At 39.5% G+C, this 18511-nt stretch overlaps 1 protein-coding gene and 1 long non-coding RNA gene across 3 annotated transcripts; both read right to left on the minus strand.

Annotated features, from left to right (window-relative positions):
• Positions 1 to 1946: 1946 nt before the first annotated feature.
• LOC104435570 (AP2/ERF and B3 domain-containing transcription repressor TEM1-like) lies at positions 1947 to 3025 on the minus strand. The gene has a single exon (XM_010048295.3). The coding sequence runs from the start codon at positions 2977 to 2979 to the stop codon at positions 1972 to 1974; it is 1008 nt and encodes a 335-aa protein (XP_010046597.3). The 5' UTR covers positions 2980 to 3025; the 3' UTR covers positions 1947 to 1971.
• Positions 3026 to 13962: 10937 nt separating this feature from the next.
• Positions 13963 to 16297, minus strand: LOC120286170. Of its 2 annotated transcripts, none has more exons than XR_723491.3 (3): positions 15673 to 16297; positions 14810 to 15012; positions 13963 to 14444 (listed from the first exon to the last, which is right to left on the minus strand). It is a non-coding gene; the product is annotated as an uncharacterized LOC120286170 (long non-coding RNA). The 2 variants fall into 2 exon arrangements; XR_005548155.1 differs by having other exon boundaries at positions 15651 to 16297.
• Positions 16298 to 18511: the final 2214 nt, after the last annotated feature.

Here is an 18511-nt window from a genome sequence, read left to right on the forward strand (position 1 = left end):
TAAGAAAATTTAAAAAAATTTAAAAATTAAAAAAAAAAAGGGGGGAGGCGGCGGCGGTGGAGGTGGCGGCGGTGAGGGAGCCGGTGGCGGCGGCAAGGGAGCCGCCCCGTTCGGCCTCCCCCCCCTTTTTTATAATTTTTTATAATTTTAATTTTTTTAATTTGTCTTAATTTTTAAAAAATTATTAAAATTTTCTTAATTTTTTTAAAAAATTTTAAAATTTTTAAAATTTTTAAAAGTTTCTTAATTTTTAAAATTTTTAAAATTTTCTTAAATTTTATTATTTTTTAAAATTTTCTTATTTTTTAAAATTTTAAAATTTTTCTTAATATTTAAAATTTTTAAAATTTTCTTAATTTTTCTTAATTTTTTTAAATTTTTTAAATTTTTCTTATTTTTTAAATTTTTTGAATATTTTAAATCTAATTTAATTAATTTATATACTATTATTTACACGTAGACGCGAAACGGCGTCGTTTTGCATTTTCTCCGCTACGTCGGCGTGCAAAACGACGCCGTTTTTAGACCGAGCTCGCCGGAAAGTCGCCACATCACCCATTTGGCCGGATTTTCGCCGGAGTGGCACTTAAGTGTCCCATTTTACTCCGATGATGGCACTTAAGTGTACCATTTTAAAGTTATAAAGACTTAAGTCTCGTCTTGCAAGTTATGCAGACTCTGGTGTCCTCCTCTCTCTTATAGAACCTATAATTATCTTACGTATACTTTATTAAGAGACATGCAAAAAAATTTATATAATTCGCTTCCGCATGTTTTTATTTACCTTCTCCCAAGTCTCGCCTCCCCTCTCTTCCATCTTCCGATTCGACCAACAACGTAGAATTAACAAATGAACCCCAAAAAAATCAAAATTACAGACACAAACTGTCATAAGGCTCCAATCATCACTTGCTTCTTGTTGCACCCCGAATGACAACAACTCCAGCTCAATCATTTTCTTTCCCCTTGGAGATAAGTAGGATATTTTTTTAAAATATTTTCCTAAATTAGGCATATATTAGGCATAATTAGGATATTCATGTTTTTTTTTTTTTGTAAAGATTTAGGATATTCATGTTTATGTCTATATCTCTTAAGATTGCGCAAATATCCTCTTTATCTCCCTTTAATAATGCATATCTTGATTGTTACATATCACTTAAAATAGTCATCTCATAAAACTTATAATTAGGCTAATGTAGTCTTCATTATGATATACATTGAAATATATACAAAATTTTATATTCGTCTCTTCCGCATTATTATTATTAACTTGGTATTAGAGCTAGTCATTTTTGAAGTGCACTCGTGCATTTGCACACGGTGCACACCCAAGTGCACATCCAGAGCTAATTGTGTTTCTCGTCTTCTTCTTTTTTCCAGTAAGTCCTAATATCCTCCAATCAATATTGATTTCAACATTGCTCGTCTTGTTCGATAGCCAACATCAAATTGTACGGTTGTCGCATGTCTGCAAAACCCTGTCATACGAGGAAATGCCATTTAGTTACTATTTCATGAACTAAACTAGCCGTCGTTTCCCTCCAATTCTCAGCTTGATCATCACAACGCCAGCCGGATAGACCACGTTTGTCAGTAACTATTTCGCAAGCAAAGCTAGTTGCATCAGCCACTTGTTATTACGACGCTAACCACATCAGCCGCATTCATCCAGTTAGTATTTTAGTCAGTAAAAACACTACTACGAGACTTTCCTCCCTTAGACGAATGTCAATTTCAATAGTAATTTTTCATATGTTAGAAGTCATTAGAATATTTCTATTAGTTTTTTATATCTCTTAAGATTGCACGTATACCGCCCTTTGATTGTGTATATATTGATTAATATATGTTACTAAGACAGTCATCTTGTAAAGCTTATAATAAGTCGATATACTTTCATTATGATATACATTAAAATATGTACAAAATTTCATATTCCTTGCTTCGGCATTTTTATTCTTAACTTCCTTAACCACCACCACCGTAGCCGCCGCTGTCCTCTGCCGACACTTCGAAGATGTCGACGCCAAATAACCTCACCATTTGGACCGGATGGATGGGCCCGGCCTGGCTCAGCCCGCTCCTCCTCATGCACTTGATATGAAGCTGCTTCTCTGGCCCGGCCGACCGGTGGAAGCTGACGATGTCTCCAGTCCTCAAGCTCTTCTCCTTCACGAACCGGGTCCAACCCCGCGTCAGCACGTAGCTACGGCTGCTGTTCCAATACGAGTACCTGAATCTCCACACTTTGCCTCCACTGTCTATGAAATTCAGCAAAACGCCCTTTGAAGTCGTAGGGCTCGTGCGGTTGCGCAGGGGGAAGTGCTTCTCGGCGTGTTGCTTCGGAATCACGAACCGATTTAGCTTCCCTACATCACTCTGCGTGACCTCCTTCTGGAAGAGAAGATGACAGGCCATTGCCGCCCGATCCGGCCCGGATGGATCTCTGATGGCTTCCATCATCATACTTACCCTATTGCCACTGCCATTGGCGTTGAAGTACTTTCTCTTGCTCTGCTCGAGCTCGTTATAGTATGCGTGCTTCCGCAGCATGTCGACGATCTCCTCCTTGGAATGGGAATTCAGGAAAGCAGCTTCGAGATCGCAGTCTTCAGTGTCGGACCTCTGCTTGAAGTTGGTGATGGCGTCTCGGCCGCGGAAGCGCTTGGCGGCAATGTCGTAGGCCAACGCGGCCTCGTCCTCCTTGCTAAAGGTGCCGATCCACACCCTCTGACGACTGTCGTAGATTTGCGCGCCCCAGCGGCCGTTCGGCTGGGGGACGACGCCCTTGTACTTGGACGAGGGCTGCTTCCTTGACTCGGCTTCGATGGCACCTTCACAGTCCAATATCACGCCAGTGCCACTGCCAAGATGGCAGAGGCTCTGCGGCTGCAATGATTTCGACGGCAGTGGAATAAAATTGGAGTCGCTTGTTGAGCTGAGATTGTCTATGCAGATGCTGTTACCATCCATCATTTATTCTTTGTCGAGAGAGAGAGAGAGAGAGAGAGAGAGAGAGAGAGAGAGATTATTAGAAGGCGGCTATGAAAGATTGGAGGGACTACGATAACGGGGACATAAATAGAGGGACTTTCCACCGGTGTTCATTGCGAAGACGTGGACGTCGACTTCTGGGTCAACTCCAAGAAATGGGTTGGGCAAGTAACTAGGAAAGTTCATTTGTAGACGAGATGTGATACTATATATTAAATATTAAGTCGACTCCTTTCATTTTTCAAGTAATTAATATCATTGCTCCTGTTGTTATTATTATAGTATCCAAAGCATCTATGTTTCTATATCTTATCAGGCCTTCCTCGATGGACTGCAATTTAAAGTAAGATTTATACATTGCTACTGAATATAAGTGACTTTCGGATATATGAATATCATGCATCCAAGGTATCTGTATGTATTTATTAGGATCCTCCACATTGAAGCACATTGAGATATTGAAATTCAGCGACTGAAATGTGTCGTGCTTTCCATTTTGTTATTCACTTTTTTTCCGTTTCTCCGTTATTCTCCTTTTTCTTGTTCTTCTCTATTCCCTCTGGTCCGTCATAGATGCTCCATCCTCTGCGTGCCGCAAACCACTGCGATTTGCGCTGCGCTTGACTTGATTGTGCAAGCCATCATCTCTCTCTCTCTCTCTCTCTCTCTCTCTCTCTCAAAGGTCGAAACCTCAGATTGAGTGTCCCTGGAGGTTGTCTGCATGAAGCCTGCGTGAATTCCATGTAACGTAACTGGTTCCATCATGACTTCTACTACAACAATATACAGACAATATAAAAGGTCATAAACGAGAATAGGTTTCCAGATTTCCAAGTTGATGGGGGTAGTAAAGAGTGGGACCTTGATTTTTGCCAAGTTCATCTCCCCCCGGCTGAATCCTGACTCCCCACGTGGCATTTCTTTTTCCCGGTATTTTTTCTTCCAAACAAAAACATCCCATAAAAAATCTTCAAGCATTAATGGACATGTCGAGTGGAGTCCCATTGTGTGATTTGAAACTCTATATGTTTCGTGGAAAATAGTAATTTGTAAAACATATTTCTAAAAATGATGCATGGATACTTGAACTAATTAGTCAATAGAAAAATTCTTATTATCGACAACAATTTATATTGAAATATTTTCGTGAACTATGAAAAAAATCTTTCATTCATTCATTTTCTAATTGATGGAAACGATCATGTTTTGGAAAGTATTTTTAAATCATTCATTTTTCTTTCCAGTGTGGACTTACTATCATTCAGTCCTTTAGCTTCAACTAGGAACCCTCGCAAGCCCTAGACCACAACTTTGATCATTGAGGATTGAGATTAGACACTAACGGAAAATAATATATATGCTCATTTTGTATTGTAATGCAGAGAATTCTATATTTCTAACCAAATTTCTCGATGAACCTGGTGTTGTTGTGATTGTAATGCATAGCCAATAAAATGGATTGAGACAACTATTTCTTCCCTTCTTCATCGCGAAGTCTTATGGGGCGTGAATTGATTTATTCTTCTCAATCTAAGTCCCTTTTGTTCTTATTAGCTAGGTTCACTTTTGTTTTGTGTCAATCTTGGCAAATAAAGTTCTATCCCTTCATAAGATCCGACCAACACTGACTTTTTATTTGGGGCCAACGCTAGGCGGGGGTTTCTCCTCGGTTGTTTCCTTATTTCTAACATTTTTCTCACCCACAATGCAACCTCGACCATCAATTTTGGGGTCGTTGGACTCGCAGTTTGATCCGATCATGTACTTAGTCGAATATTCGAATGGCCTAGCGCAAGAAAAAAGTATCATGCGTCCGTGTCATCCGTCCATGATCGCACACGGTGAATAAAGGAAGACAAAAATTTAGTTTAGAAAAGATGGAAGTACAGGAAGTAGGAACAAGATGCTGAAGGGATCGCTAAAAAGGTGTGCTTTTATTCACTGGCCACTCGGTGATCGAGTCGAGAATCCCATGCTGATCGTGGTGCCGGATTTTGGAGCGATATGCATTACTCGGGTTTATCTCGATGCCACTAGTAAAAAATAAAAAGAGCTCGTATGATAGAACAGGCTTTGTTGTTATCGACTTGATCCGGTTTTTTACGTGATTTTCTTTTATTATGAACCTAAGGGGCAACGTTTTCACACATCACCTCTACTTCTACATCGAATCCAAGTTACTTTTACTAGTTCACTTTCTGGTTAGTGGAGAAAAGAGAGGAGTTGAAGAGGAACTCTGGAAATTTGAGGGGTGACAATGTGGAAAATCTTCTCGATCTGAGCGGGGGACCCTCATTTGTCAGGTTGATAAAAACCGAGAGCTCGAGTCGGCGGGTTCTCTATTGGGTTCAATGGTTTTCTGATGTTCCTGATTTTGATCAAAAGAGGCAACCACACGAGTAGATTTCCCACCTATCCTCATCCTTCTCATTTACATGTCAATCAGTAATGATAATTAATCTTTGTGGGCATCAATTATGGACTGGCAAACAATTCTAGTGAGGAATTTTTGTGGAGGGGCATCGTCCTGGTACTGCACTAGAACGAAATGATGCCATCCTTTCGATGGGGAAAGGCATGAACAGAGTGTTTTCTTCTTCTTTTTCCATTTTTGGGGATGGGCCAAGCAAAGAAAGAAATTAAATTGACAACTCTTATCATCCAATATGGACCCTACTACGTCTCTAGTGATGATGTACATTTCGACCTGATGTCCACCTCCATTTGACATTTTCCGAAGAATAATATTTTCAGAAAGCTTCGATTCAGCAGGAGTAGTCGTTCACTGCGGCCTCATAGGTCTTGTCGAGCCCTCTTGTTTCCGGCATCCTTGTATTTTCGTTCTCCATCGCGGCCATAGTTTTGCTTGCCCGTCAAAATCAGATTACTGTCCTCGTTTGTGACTTTGTCCTTTCGAATTCCCCAAGGAAGAAAAAAATAATTTTCTAGTTAGTGCTCCAATCTGAGCATCTCATCTTCAGAGATGTCCCCACTTGTGGACAACACTCCCAACGCCTTCCATGAACGTTGTTTGTAGTGATACTACTTTTCAATCGCGGGTGTCCTTGACAAGCAAAGTCGCAATCGAGTGTCTAGGCAACTGTAAACACTGGAGTCATGCACATCTTCATCCAGCAACCAAAGTTGAGCGCCATGGGGTGATGCAATTTTATTTGATGCGATTTCACTCGAGTTTCCACATGATTTTATTAAGATTTTGTGAGAAAACAGGTGTCAACCTTCTGGTCATGTGTTTCTTCAGTGCTTATCTAAAATCCGATTCAATGTATCCACATCCCTTATCTAGTGTAAGTCCCAAAGTACACGATACTTAGGTCGCAAATTTTAAGAGAAAATTTCACTTGTCCTATGCAAGGTAGAGGCTCCAAGTTGAGGAGAGAATCCAAAGTACGTCAATGAATATAAGTCAATAGCTACGGCGGTCATAAATAAAATAGTTTTATTAGTATTTCTCATGCTTTATAAATGGAGCCATCTTTTGTAATATTTTATTAGGTATTAAGTAAAGAAATTGTGATGCACGTGTGAGTTATATCAGCCCCCAATCGCGCCACATAAGATAATCGACGTTCTAGGTTAGCGATTTCAAATTAAATTGATACTAATATGAAAAGATTTAAAACTAAATTGATCCAATTAAAAAGTTTAAGACTGAATTGATAACAATATGATATGTTTATAACTTTTTTTTTAGTACTTTTCCCAGTGTTTATTTGTTATTACTGTTTATGGTGAAAAATTCTCAAAACCCTAGTAATGAGTTCGAAAATTGATAGTGAGAAAGGCTTTTTGTGCTCCTGGGTGACTTATTTACAAAATTACATGAAAATACTTATATTATTTTTCATCAAAGGGTTATTTAATTCTATGATGGCAACCCATCTTAGGTAGGTGCATTTCGGCCTCAGGATGATGTGTCTTGTAAGATCGAAAAAACAAAGAGATATGCCACTTTAAGGAATCAGGTAATGTGCGACCCAAAACATAGATGTGTGGCCTCAACATGGGATTAATGTCTGTACTTAGGCGGTTCAAGATATTAAACCTAGGTTGTGCATCTTTTTCACACGTACATTTCCATTCATTATGGAACGTCACAAACATCAGGAAGATTCCCAGAAGGAACTGACTTGGAAGAAGTATTTGGGAGGGGCTGCTGAACTATAAGCACACGTTTTTTAAAGGACAAAACAATAAATGAAGATGCCAGGCGAAGCAATTTAGTTTGGTACGTAAGTTCCGCGCTCGTTTCCATTTCCAATTCTCGAAACGAGACTTTTCCATCTCCCGTAAAAGGGGGTCCATCCACTTTTCCACATGCACAAACAAGAGATGAAGCAGACATCAAAAACGACTTGGGAGTTCTTTGGTGTCAACATGGCTGCTTCCGTAGCCACCATGGGAGACGAGCAGTCAATATAATTTGGCTACTATGGAGTCTTTTCCGATGTCTGCCAATATCCCATTTGAGATCGGTCGTTTTTTGTTGTCTTCTGCTCCGGAATGCAACCTATCTTTCTCGGTCAAATGTAGGGGGAGGTGAGGGGTTCAAATCCCCATATTCTCGAGGGGATGGGGTGGGGATGCGTAAGTTTCAAGAGTGGGTTTCGACTTCCACGCCCTGCAAGAGGCAATGCAAAAATCTGAAAGTGAGTGTAGAATAGGAATAGAGTAGGACTGACAAAAAAAAAAAAAAAAGTTAGCGCCGTTGTTGCCAACTACGAGTATATTATGAAATTCCTATGTATTAGAAAACACTGTGTACCTGCAGGTATATGTGCATTCATGTGGACTTGTATGTATTTATGCACAAATCGTGTAGTTAGGAATCAGAATAGACCGTACTTTGAGATCTTTTACACATGCGTCGATCAACAAATTTCCCAAGTCGGCAAATTCTCGATGTTATGCGTTTTGTTGGGGCATGGAAAATTATTTTCTAACACAAGTCTACGACTCCATAGTCGTATTATCATGTGAAAAAATTATTTTGGTGCCCCCAAAGTACGGGTCTCTAACTAGTCAAGAAAATTATACAATGAGCTTATCATGTTTTACATATGATATCTCTTTTCCCTAGTTCATAACCACCATAAAATGATTTATAGATGGCTGCTATTTTCTAGTGATGACTTCATGATGAACATGTCATTAATTTGTCCAATAAAATAGATAATAAGCATCATCGCATTAGAATATACCAGTGTTGAGGTAGACATCACATGCGCGCAGGTCATGGCTAGGTTAGGTATGAATAGAAAGGGATGGAATTTTAAAAAACTTGAGTGATCATTTGAGTTGACTTCTCCCTTGTTAAAGACGTGTTAATTGAGTAGTTGCCGACGAGGAGTTTCAATTCTTAATGCAATGGTAATTTTAAATGATAAAAAGCGAGACAAAGGACTATTTAAATATATAGTAATCCAATAATTGACATAGTCAAATTCTGTATGAGTTGAAGAATCCACGCAAACAAAGTCGAGATAAGAATACATTGTTAGTTTCATTGTATAAATTATTAAATTTGATGAAGTCTCATGTGAGATTCAATAAAAATAATATGAAATTTGTTGAAATATTGTTATACATCACTTGACAACGGGTCTGATATGCTTTTTATATATACATGTAATCTCCCTCTATCTATAAACTTAAACTTTTGATTGGACTTTTTAATATTGTATTAGAGGCAATGCTATACCTTTCATCATGCATTCACCCCATCAATCAAATTTCACATGCTGTGCTCCTAAACCGGCTTAATGGGTTGGAGAGAAACTACATGTACATAAAGAGTCATATAAGACTATTGTCGAGCAATGCATGATAATATTTCAACCCTCCCTCTCTCAAGTGCAAGTCGGATTCAAATGGAATTCTCTATATGTACGAGGGCATGCGATAGACGGCAGCTATGTATGCAACCCCTTGTAGTTGCTTTCCTCTGACACACAACTCTCCACAATACCACTGCTCCACGGAGCCAGGTGAAAACCACGACACAACCTGCATGCCACTTGAGTAACCTCATTGGCCGGGAGAAGCGTGTGCTTGGCAGGATAAGGTTCGTTCTCAAGCCTCAAGCTCACATCAGAGATTCGTGTGCATTATTTGCATGCGCGGACAGACAACTCTCCATCTCTTATCCTTGGAATCATATCGTTTTGTTCTTGTTCTAGAACTTCAAATATAAAGTTGGGCCCTCACAAGGAGAGAATGCAAAGGGGTCTTGGAACATCTTGGTGGGTTGATGAAGGAGACAGGACACGGAGGCTTGCTTCAAATTTGGTCAAGAAAACCGGAAAGTAGTAGTAATGAAAAGGTTAAGTATGTTGTGGGGGCAAAAGAACACTCTATTAATATTGTCACGTCATTTCAAAAAAAAAAAAAAAAAAAAATCGTGGGTTCATTTATCATTACCCGATTATATTCGTATGTCAGAAACATCTCGAAGATTGCCGTAGAAATTCTTCTTGGAAGAAGAGTCTTTGCAAAAAAATAAAGCATAGACTAAGACAGCAGCTTTACTACAAGTACACGGTTTTGAATGGCAAAGCAACAAATAAAGACGCCATGCGAAGAATAGCATTCACTTCCCAATCTTTTCCTTTTAATTGACAGGAAACCCATTTGAGTTAGGTGGCTCAACCCGGATATATGAAATACCCCACCAATCTCAGGAAATAACCGAAATTCATATGAACAATCCAAATATATGAAATTTACACTTAGTGATGAAGGAAAACATGGTCCACTTTCAAATGATAAATAAAATGAACATAATTTTGTAAGAGCAAACCGCCTTTTCATGGTTATTTATGAGCAGCCAAGGAACCACTACAGCCCATACCATGTAATTGTCATTGTTTCGTACGAAAGCTGAATATGAATCCTACAATCTGGTCGTCGATCTCGAGTTAAAGATGGTGGGGTATTCTCCATCAGAAAATATAATATCTGTTCATGTATATGTCCACGTTTAAATTTTCCATCTCCATTTTCCAAACCGAGACTTTTCATCTGATAAAGGGGTGTTCACTTTTCTCGACGTGGAAACAAAAGATGAAGCAGACGTCAAGAGTGACTTGGGAGTTTGTGGTGTCGACATGTCACGCAAAGCCACCATGAGAGACGAAAAGTCAAGAGAGTTTGGCCACTTGACTCGGTAACAGTTGTCTGCCAATACACCACTAGGGTTCCATGGCCTCTTATTGTTTTCTGTTCCGGATCGCAAGCTATCTCTCTCGGTTCAATCGTCATCGCCATTGCTGCTTCTTCAAGTTGCCAACTATGCCTATAATATGATATTTCTATATATCAGAACAAATATCTAACATGCACGAATATGTGCATGCATGTGGATGTGCACAAAAGGATGCACAAACGCATAGTAAAAGCCCATCATGGACCATACTTTGTCATCTTTTTTGCAATTATCGAAATTGACAATTCTTCCGAGTCAAACAAAATAGCCCACTTTACGCGTTTTCTTGAGTACGAGAAATTATTATCTATTAAAAATCTGAAACTTAATAGTCATGTTATCATGTGAAGAAACTATTTCCATCTTTTGAAGATATCGATATCTTATTAGTCAAAAAAACCTACACGATGAGCTTATTATATTTAGTATATAATATCTCATTTCGACCGTTCACACTCAGCATCAAAAGATTTATAGACAGATGGTGTATTCTAAGGTTAACTTTATGTTGAACATGTCATTAACTTGTCAAATTAAATAGATAATAAGCATTATTGCATGTCCATATTATACCTTATATTAAATAATCCATCGACTATGAATTGTCGAACCACGGTTTCTTAAGAGTGTTTAAAAAAGAAGAAGATTATAATCGTGTCAATATCTGAACATTTTACTCTTCGCCTGCTGCAAAATTCATACTAAGTCTTCTCTTTTGCGTTCCATTATTTGACCAGTTCCCTTTTCCATTCAAGTTCTCATTTTGAGTATACTAGCGTTGAAGTCACGCGCTATGCAGATGCCGGTCATGGGCGAATTCGATGCATCTATATAATACATGGCACCACCTTCTTGGTAATTATGAACCCTTTTTGTCCCAATCTAGCTTTCGACCTTATTTTAGAGTTCCACTTGCATGTACACACCATCAAGTTGGGCTAATTTTGCACATTGGATGATGATGCGATGAATGAAAACTGTAAGAGCCAGCCACGGATTTGTCCTTTTTTAAGTTTCCACGTGAATCTTGAGCAATGCAAGTTACATACAAAAGAATTACACTCTTTAAAAAAGCTCTGGGCCTAACCAAATTTCACTCTTTTTAAATGTCAGGTGGTAATATAATATTAGGAGTAGCTAGGTCGCTACCCTTTCTTCGCTCTTCCACTAGGCAAATGCACGACTTGTTTACCTTCCAAAATAAAGTATGGTTAGCGAGAACGTGGCTGCACCTGGTTCCCACATTTTAGTGATAGTTAAATTGGCAAAATCTCCCCTTCTTTTCTCCTAGCGCGTCCGGACATGGAAAATTCTTTGGTAATTTGTCCGGACACTGGGCTGGAGATATTGAAATGACACCGGCTCTAGGTCTAATCCCTCGACCAAGAACGATTAGAGGAGAAATATCGTTTAGGACGGAGATCATTTTGTTCAGAACAATTTGCCTAACCCAGCGTTCTAAATTTACTTCATTTGGGTCTACAAAAGTTGTGGGGGAAAATTGCAATTGCAGCTGTTGACTAACTCGAAAAAAACCGCTGGGAACACCTTTTTGTTACTAATTCTATCTTTGATGATCCACCCAACCTGCTAGATTTCAGGTTGATTGAGCAAGGGAGGAATCTTTTAATTCAGCCTAGTCATTCCTCAGGAGGTTAAAGGCTGCGTTTGGTTCAGCATTTGCAATGGGCTTTGAGTCCAATGCAAATGCTGAAAGCCCAAAGTTACTTGGGAAAAATGCGATAGTGTTTGGTAAAAAATTTTTGCAAATGACCTTTGTGTTGAATGTGTGTTTGGTAAGAAGAACATTTGCAATGAGCTTTTGATGAGTATAATGTGTATATATATATTTTCTTTTCTTTTCTTTTCTTTTTTTTTTGAAAAATCAGCTAAACCCTTCGCCGGCCGGCGAAGGGCTGCAGCCGCCGACGAGCCGGATCTCGCGCCGGGCCGTCGGCCGAGGTCGCCCGAGGGTCGCGCGACCCGGCCAGGGCCGCCGGAGGTCGCCCGACCTCGGGCGACCCTCGGCGAGGGTCGCGCGACCAGTAGGGTCGCCCGAGGTCGCCCGACCTCGCGCGACCCGGCCCGAGGGTCGCCCGACCTCGCGCGACCCGGGCGGCGGTCGCTGGGTCGCGCGGCCCCGGGTCGAGCGACCCTCGCCGAGGGTCGCCCGAGGTCGGGCGACCTCCGGCGGCCCTCTCGGCTGGTCGCGCGACCCTCGCCGAGGGTTGCCCGAGGTCGAGCGACCTCCGGCGGCCCTCGGGCTGGGTCGCGCGACCCTCGCCGGAGGTTGCCCGAGGTCGGGCGACCTCACCAGACGGCCGCCGGCGCAGATCTAGCTCGCCAATGGCCGTTGCCGTCGCCCTTCGCCGGACCGGTGAAGGCTGCTCCTTTTCATTTAAAAAAAAAAATATAAATACAGGGACAATAATGGAAATATGGAAAATCAATGAAGGTAGTTTAGGAAAGAAAAAACTATTTTCAGATTTGGTAGAATCTTTGAAAGCTGGCTGGTCCCTACCAGCTACCAGCCTTGGGCTTTCAGTATTTCAAGTACTCTGCTTTCATTTGAAAGCTCCTTGGAGGGGTTGCCAAACACCCTCTCTTTGGCTGAAGAAGCTTTGGGGGCTAGATGGGCTTTCTAAATGCCCATCCAAACGCACCCAAAGAGGTGTTGGGGTTGATGGATGGGGAAGGATGCTTGGTCGATTGGGGGGTAAAGATTTTACCTCCGCTGTCTTAGATTTCTTTCCAATGTCCAAGTTACTGAGGATGGTAAATGCTTCTGCCATCACCTTAGCTCCTAAGGTCCAGAGTGCTTAAATTGTTGACCTCTTTCTTGTTCCGATGTTAGTTACAAGTGCATAACTTTAAGTGTTGACAGACAGATTGAGGAAATTTCTGGCTGCTTTCACCGGTGACAACCAGTCAGCTTTTGTGGAAGGAAGGAATATCTTAGACAATTAGACCATCAGTTAGTCAAGAACCGTCCTAGGGTTAAATTTTTTCCCAGAGGCATGATTATAGTTGAATTGGTCAGGGCTTTTGACTCAGTTAGTTGGGTCTTTTGTTAAGACTTTGCTCAATCTTTCCTGTTCGTGGAATAGCTCCATCTGCTATATATGGAAGGAGAGAAATGATGCATCGCATAATGATAGTTCTCCTCACGCTGGTAAAGTGCTTAAATGTGTGAAGTTTGCGATTCGGACCCATATCTGAGCTCGGTCCCATGTTAACTAGGCGAACATGAAGTAAGGTTCCTTGAATTGCTCAATTAGCAAGTTTGAGAAAGAGAGAGAGACCAATAAATTGGCTAAATCCACATACTGAACATTGTAAGAACAAAAAGCTTCAGATCCTATACCCACGTGCCATAAAAACTTCGTTTTACCAAAGAGGGGCAAAGCTAGATACGTGAAACCGATCAACAGAATTGTTATATAGACATTAAAGGGCTCCCCTACATCTTATAGGAAATTGTCATCCAGCCATTTTGAAGCTGAAAGGTTCTTCAGTATATATATGCCAAGAAGGAATAAGTATATGTAGCGCCATATCCACGGGAAGAACCACTTTTGTTCTACATGTCGCGATGTAGACTCCTTTTTGCATAAGAGCAAGTCATGGATTGAACTCAACATGAAATTTCTTAAGTACATCAAACTCAGAGACACAAATAGCAGCCACAGAAAAAAAAAAAAAAAAATGCCCCATCCAATAAGACCACATTGTATGGAGTGTAGGTGTCAAAGCTTATCTTCAATCATTTCAGGACCACTTGGAAAATGAAAATACATCATTTGCAACCACTTGATTCATCAGGTATGAGTCATTTCAAATTTTCTCCTATAGTGCCAAAAATCACAGTATGCATGGTACGGTGAACTATGTGGAGTGATCATTGGCGTGAGACTAAGGTGCAGTGCATCTTGTAAGCAATTTGACATTTCATGACTCCATTTACTCGCAAATTGCTCAAAAGTTGAACAGCTGCAATTCATCTTCCTAAAACAGCGAAGCCACTTGCATCACTTTTAGGCCTGTTATATAATTGAATCTGGCAGACTCCCTTTTGAGGAGAGGACATGATTAATCTTCATTGCTCCACTTTTCAAGAATTCTGATAGTTAGGACTGAAAGGTGAGGGCAATCATTTGGCATGTTGGCTTTCCATTTCAAGGAGCATCAGCGATTTCTTCCTCGGTTCTCTTAATGGCAAGCGCTGTAAAAGAAATTTCAGCGAGAATGAAACTACTATCACCAGTGTAAAACTGCACAAAACAGTAATAAAGAGCTCAGTGTGGATTTCGTTTTACAATTGCAGGAATGGTAATTTTCCAATTTTTTGGAGAAAGTAGCTCGTATTAATTCGCTACTGCAGAAAAAGGCCGACTAAAACCTAGGATATCAAATCCTTCTTGATAATAGTGAACTGTGGCACCAGGTCTCAGCCTGATAGCGAGGCATATCAAACTATTAACCTTTGTAGCTATGTATCCAAAAATGACACCCTTTGTATCCTCTGTGCTTCATTTTTTTCTTTTTCTTTTTTTGTGCAGGTAAGGAGTGTTTAAAGATCATACTCACCCATCAGCTCTTGAGTTAAACCAAAGGCATAGATATGTGTCATCTTCTGATGCAGAAAATGAATAGCACCAGTAGCAGCATGCTGAATAACAGCACATGATAGGGCAATGGCAATTTGAGCACCAGAAGATAATTCACCTTACACAAAGAAGAGAACAGGCAAGCAAATATGGTGCTCCATGTAGCACTTTGTTACCAGAGAACTGCAATGAAGAGAGATTAAAGTGACAGGATTAAGGTCAGAACTAAGGAAATTAATAACAAAAGGATTTAGAAGATGATGAGGATAAGCAACATTCTGATCTTTGTAAACAATGTGATAGCCAAGTATAAGTAATCACTGCTCAGGCTACGTTGCCATGTCCGGAATCAGCGAATGAAGGTAGCACATATATCTACAAGTTAATAAACCATGTCTATCCTATTCTTTATCCCCGGAAAGATTCCTTGAGAGCAGCTCTGCAAAAGTACATCCATTCACAGCATGCAGCTTAAGCTCTCATCAAGTTTCACGACTATAAATTGTATTTAGTGACTCAAGCTGTAATTTTAGCTTCATGGAAGATGCTGGAATCTGAATACAAAAGCAGGCCAGTGGAAAAAGCCCGAATGTAGAACTTTTCAATGAGAACTTGTCCAAAGAGGCTGCACTAAAGTCTTCTAAAGGTGATGCTAGCTATTCAAATCCAAAACTTGTGCAGCTATGTTCCTTAGCGCACTTGAGGCTTTAAGAGGAATCGAGGTTCATGTTGAATAAATTGCAGATATGTTCCTCATTGCCAAAAACAAACTGTAAGCAGATAGACCATGAAGATCCAAGTGATAAAATCCCATAACTCACTTTCATCTAGGAAGCAGCTTACTTAGAACATGAGGGAAAGTCACGCCTTCAAGACTCCAAAAACCAATATGACGGGTCCATTGGAATGGCAATGTAGACTTGGTCAAGATCCGCCATTTTGGAAACCTGCACAATCTTTTCAAGATCACTTTGTTCACACCCCATTTGCCAATCCATGGGCCCCAACCTCAATCTCCCGCATTTGTTCATACATGCACCAAGAAAAGGTTAAAAAGGAAAGGCAAAACTAAAAATGAAAACCAACCAGTTTGGAAGATCAAGAAGAGCAACAGTTCCTTAAGAACACAGCAGATCCAGAGTAAAGTTTTACAGGACACTTAGAGAGAGAGAGAGAGAGAGAGAGAGAGATTTAAAGATGGGGTGACTATTAACCAGGTAGTCTTAACCTTTGCACTTTGTGTAACTTCACACACTTGGGGGCATCATCACAAATATTTCAACCAATGTAAAGCATAAAAAATGCATCACAAACAAACAAGTGGAACACAATATTATTGCATAAGCTGAACTACATTAAAAGTTAAAAGAAGGTAGAAGCACATGGGAAGATGACTGACGCTCTCACAAAAGCAGACGAGAACACTAGCACAACACTTTCTTTCAATGGTACGATAGCCATTCTTTAAAAAAAAAAAGAGGTAAAAAGTAAAAAAAAAAAAATCCAAGACTTCAAAGTGACGATAACCTACTCTATAGATTCTGTATGGACACACCAATTGAATAAAGTCCCTCTGGGACCTTTTCTTCTAGTAGGCTAACATTCAATAGATTGGAAAAGACAGAAGAAAATTAGGATTTGAAAGGTTAAAAGGAAATGCTCAGACTATCTCTCACACAATAAAAATAAGACAGGTAATAAAATCATATGATATGGAACCACCGGAGACAAAGTACTTCCACAAGTTGCATATTTGAAGAAGCTAGACTGTCTGGTGTAGAGCCAATGAACTGAATGCCTAGTTTATCCCTAAATATAACAATGTTGAAGAGGATAATTTAGAAGAAAAAACCGAGGTGTCCTTAGCAGCAGTACCAGTCAAAAGTATGATTAGAGAAACATCACATGTGAAGGAGAGGAAAACATGTACAGCTTTGGAAATTTGTTGTCATCTAATATGCTCCAACTCCACAAATCTGGCCATAACAAATATCCATCACACTTCAGAGATAATATTAAGCAAAACTCATGCGCCCCCATGTATGCCGTCGCACAAGGGATTGGTTACTTCACACACCAGAAGCTTCTACACGAGTATTCGCTGAGTTCATCAACAAGTCAATGTCGAGAGCACTCCAGTGACATTGCCACGTCACCACACGCATCATACTCAATTGCATATCTATCACATCAGTAGCCACATTGGCCTGTCATCATTTAGTCTGCATACGCTAACTAATTTTCTCTTCAACAGGGCAAACCGTTCTTTCGCACCAATTCTCCAACAAAGTGTGTTAATAACATCGAGCATTAGATGAACTGAAAATGGCTTCTCGTGCATGGTATACAAAATTTAGCTTGATCACACAACGTCTCGGCTTTACATTCAATGTGACAATTAGAATGCTCTGTGTTTAGTAATAATATTTAGGATATAAAGTTAATTGTTATTTAAGTTGAAGGTTTGGATGGCACATATGGTATTTCAGGGGATTCACTTGGCTTGTGACGTGCAAAGAGTTTGAAGGGTGATTTTCCACAACTATAGTCATCCAAAGTGCAATGCATTAAGATTAAATTGATAAATGTTGACATGTACATTGATTGTGTAGAGCGACGGTGATTAACTTACTCATGGTGTCTATTGATAGGGACCAATACGCTCTGATATACATATTAGATGGTTTTCTAGTTCTAAAAGTTATTAAGTTTGAGATTTTGCTAGCATCCATTATATTTCACTAATAATTTTAGTGATTTCAAAATATTTTTTTTCGCTTTACTGATACTTAGAATGGGTACAGATTGCCTTGTTTTCATACTGATATAATAAATATATTGATAACTTATCAAAATATCTACTATGTGATTACACCACTTGTGATCTTTTTAACTTGAACATATCGAGCCTATTCTCCGTCAAGTGTCTTTAAGTCAAAATCATCATTACTTTTAACCTTAGTTAATAAATCTTATCCATAAATAACTCTTATATAGTCTACTACATAAATTCCCTTCTTGACCGAACCAGCCATCACAAGAACTCAAGTTTTGACAAAAAGCTTCAACTTGTTCTTATAAAGAAAATAGATTTCCCGTCAATTTCCTTTTTTATTTTAACTTTCAAATCTTCTGAGTGAAAATAAGGGTTCCGCTCTTGTGTTGTTTGAACCTTCTAATTTCACATTTCCAAGAGGATATAAGGTGATTAAAGCTTTGAGTTATCTGAGTCTTTATTCAAAGTAAGAGAAACTCTAGGATCAAAGTTAGATTGAACTATTTAGTACTCTTGACTTGGTTGTTTGATAGATTTCAATTTTGGTTTGAATTTTGATGTCCAAAGGTGAGAAATTTTTGTTGATAGTGTGTGAATAGTTGTGTTCTTTTGATGTGCTAAATTGTTGTGCTCTTTTGACTTGAACCAGTAAGTCTCTATATGCCAAGATAAAACTAAATTTGAAAGCAATATTTTTTGTAATTCAACATAGTTACCAATGAACCAGTGAAGTGTTGCCGATTAATACATGGTCGATTATTTGAGTTGTCGATATTCACGAGGTCATTAATTTGAATTGCCAATGTTCACATTGTTGATTATTTGAGTTGTCAATGTTATCACAATTTGTGTAAGTGATTATGGAAATAGGGATGGCAATTGCAATGACTTGCATGAGATGATGAT

This window comes from Eucalyptus grandis, chromosome 2, assembly GCF_016545825.1.
Source record: "Eucalyptus grandis isolate ANBG69807.140 chromosome 2, ASM1654582v1, whole genome shotgun sequence".
NCBI lineage: Eukaryota > Viridiplantae > Streptophyta > Magnoliopsida > Myrtales > Myrtaceae > Eucalyptus > Eucalyptus grandis.

Bases quoted from the DNA above. Each gene is read 5' to 3' on its own strand.
- LOC104435570 (XM_010048295.3), bottom strand. From the start codon at position 2,979: ATGATGGATGGTAACAGCATCTGCATAGACAATCTCAGCTCAACAAGC.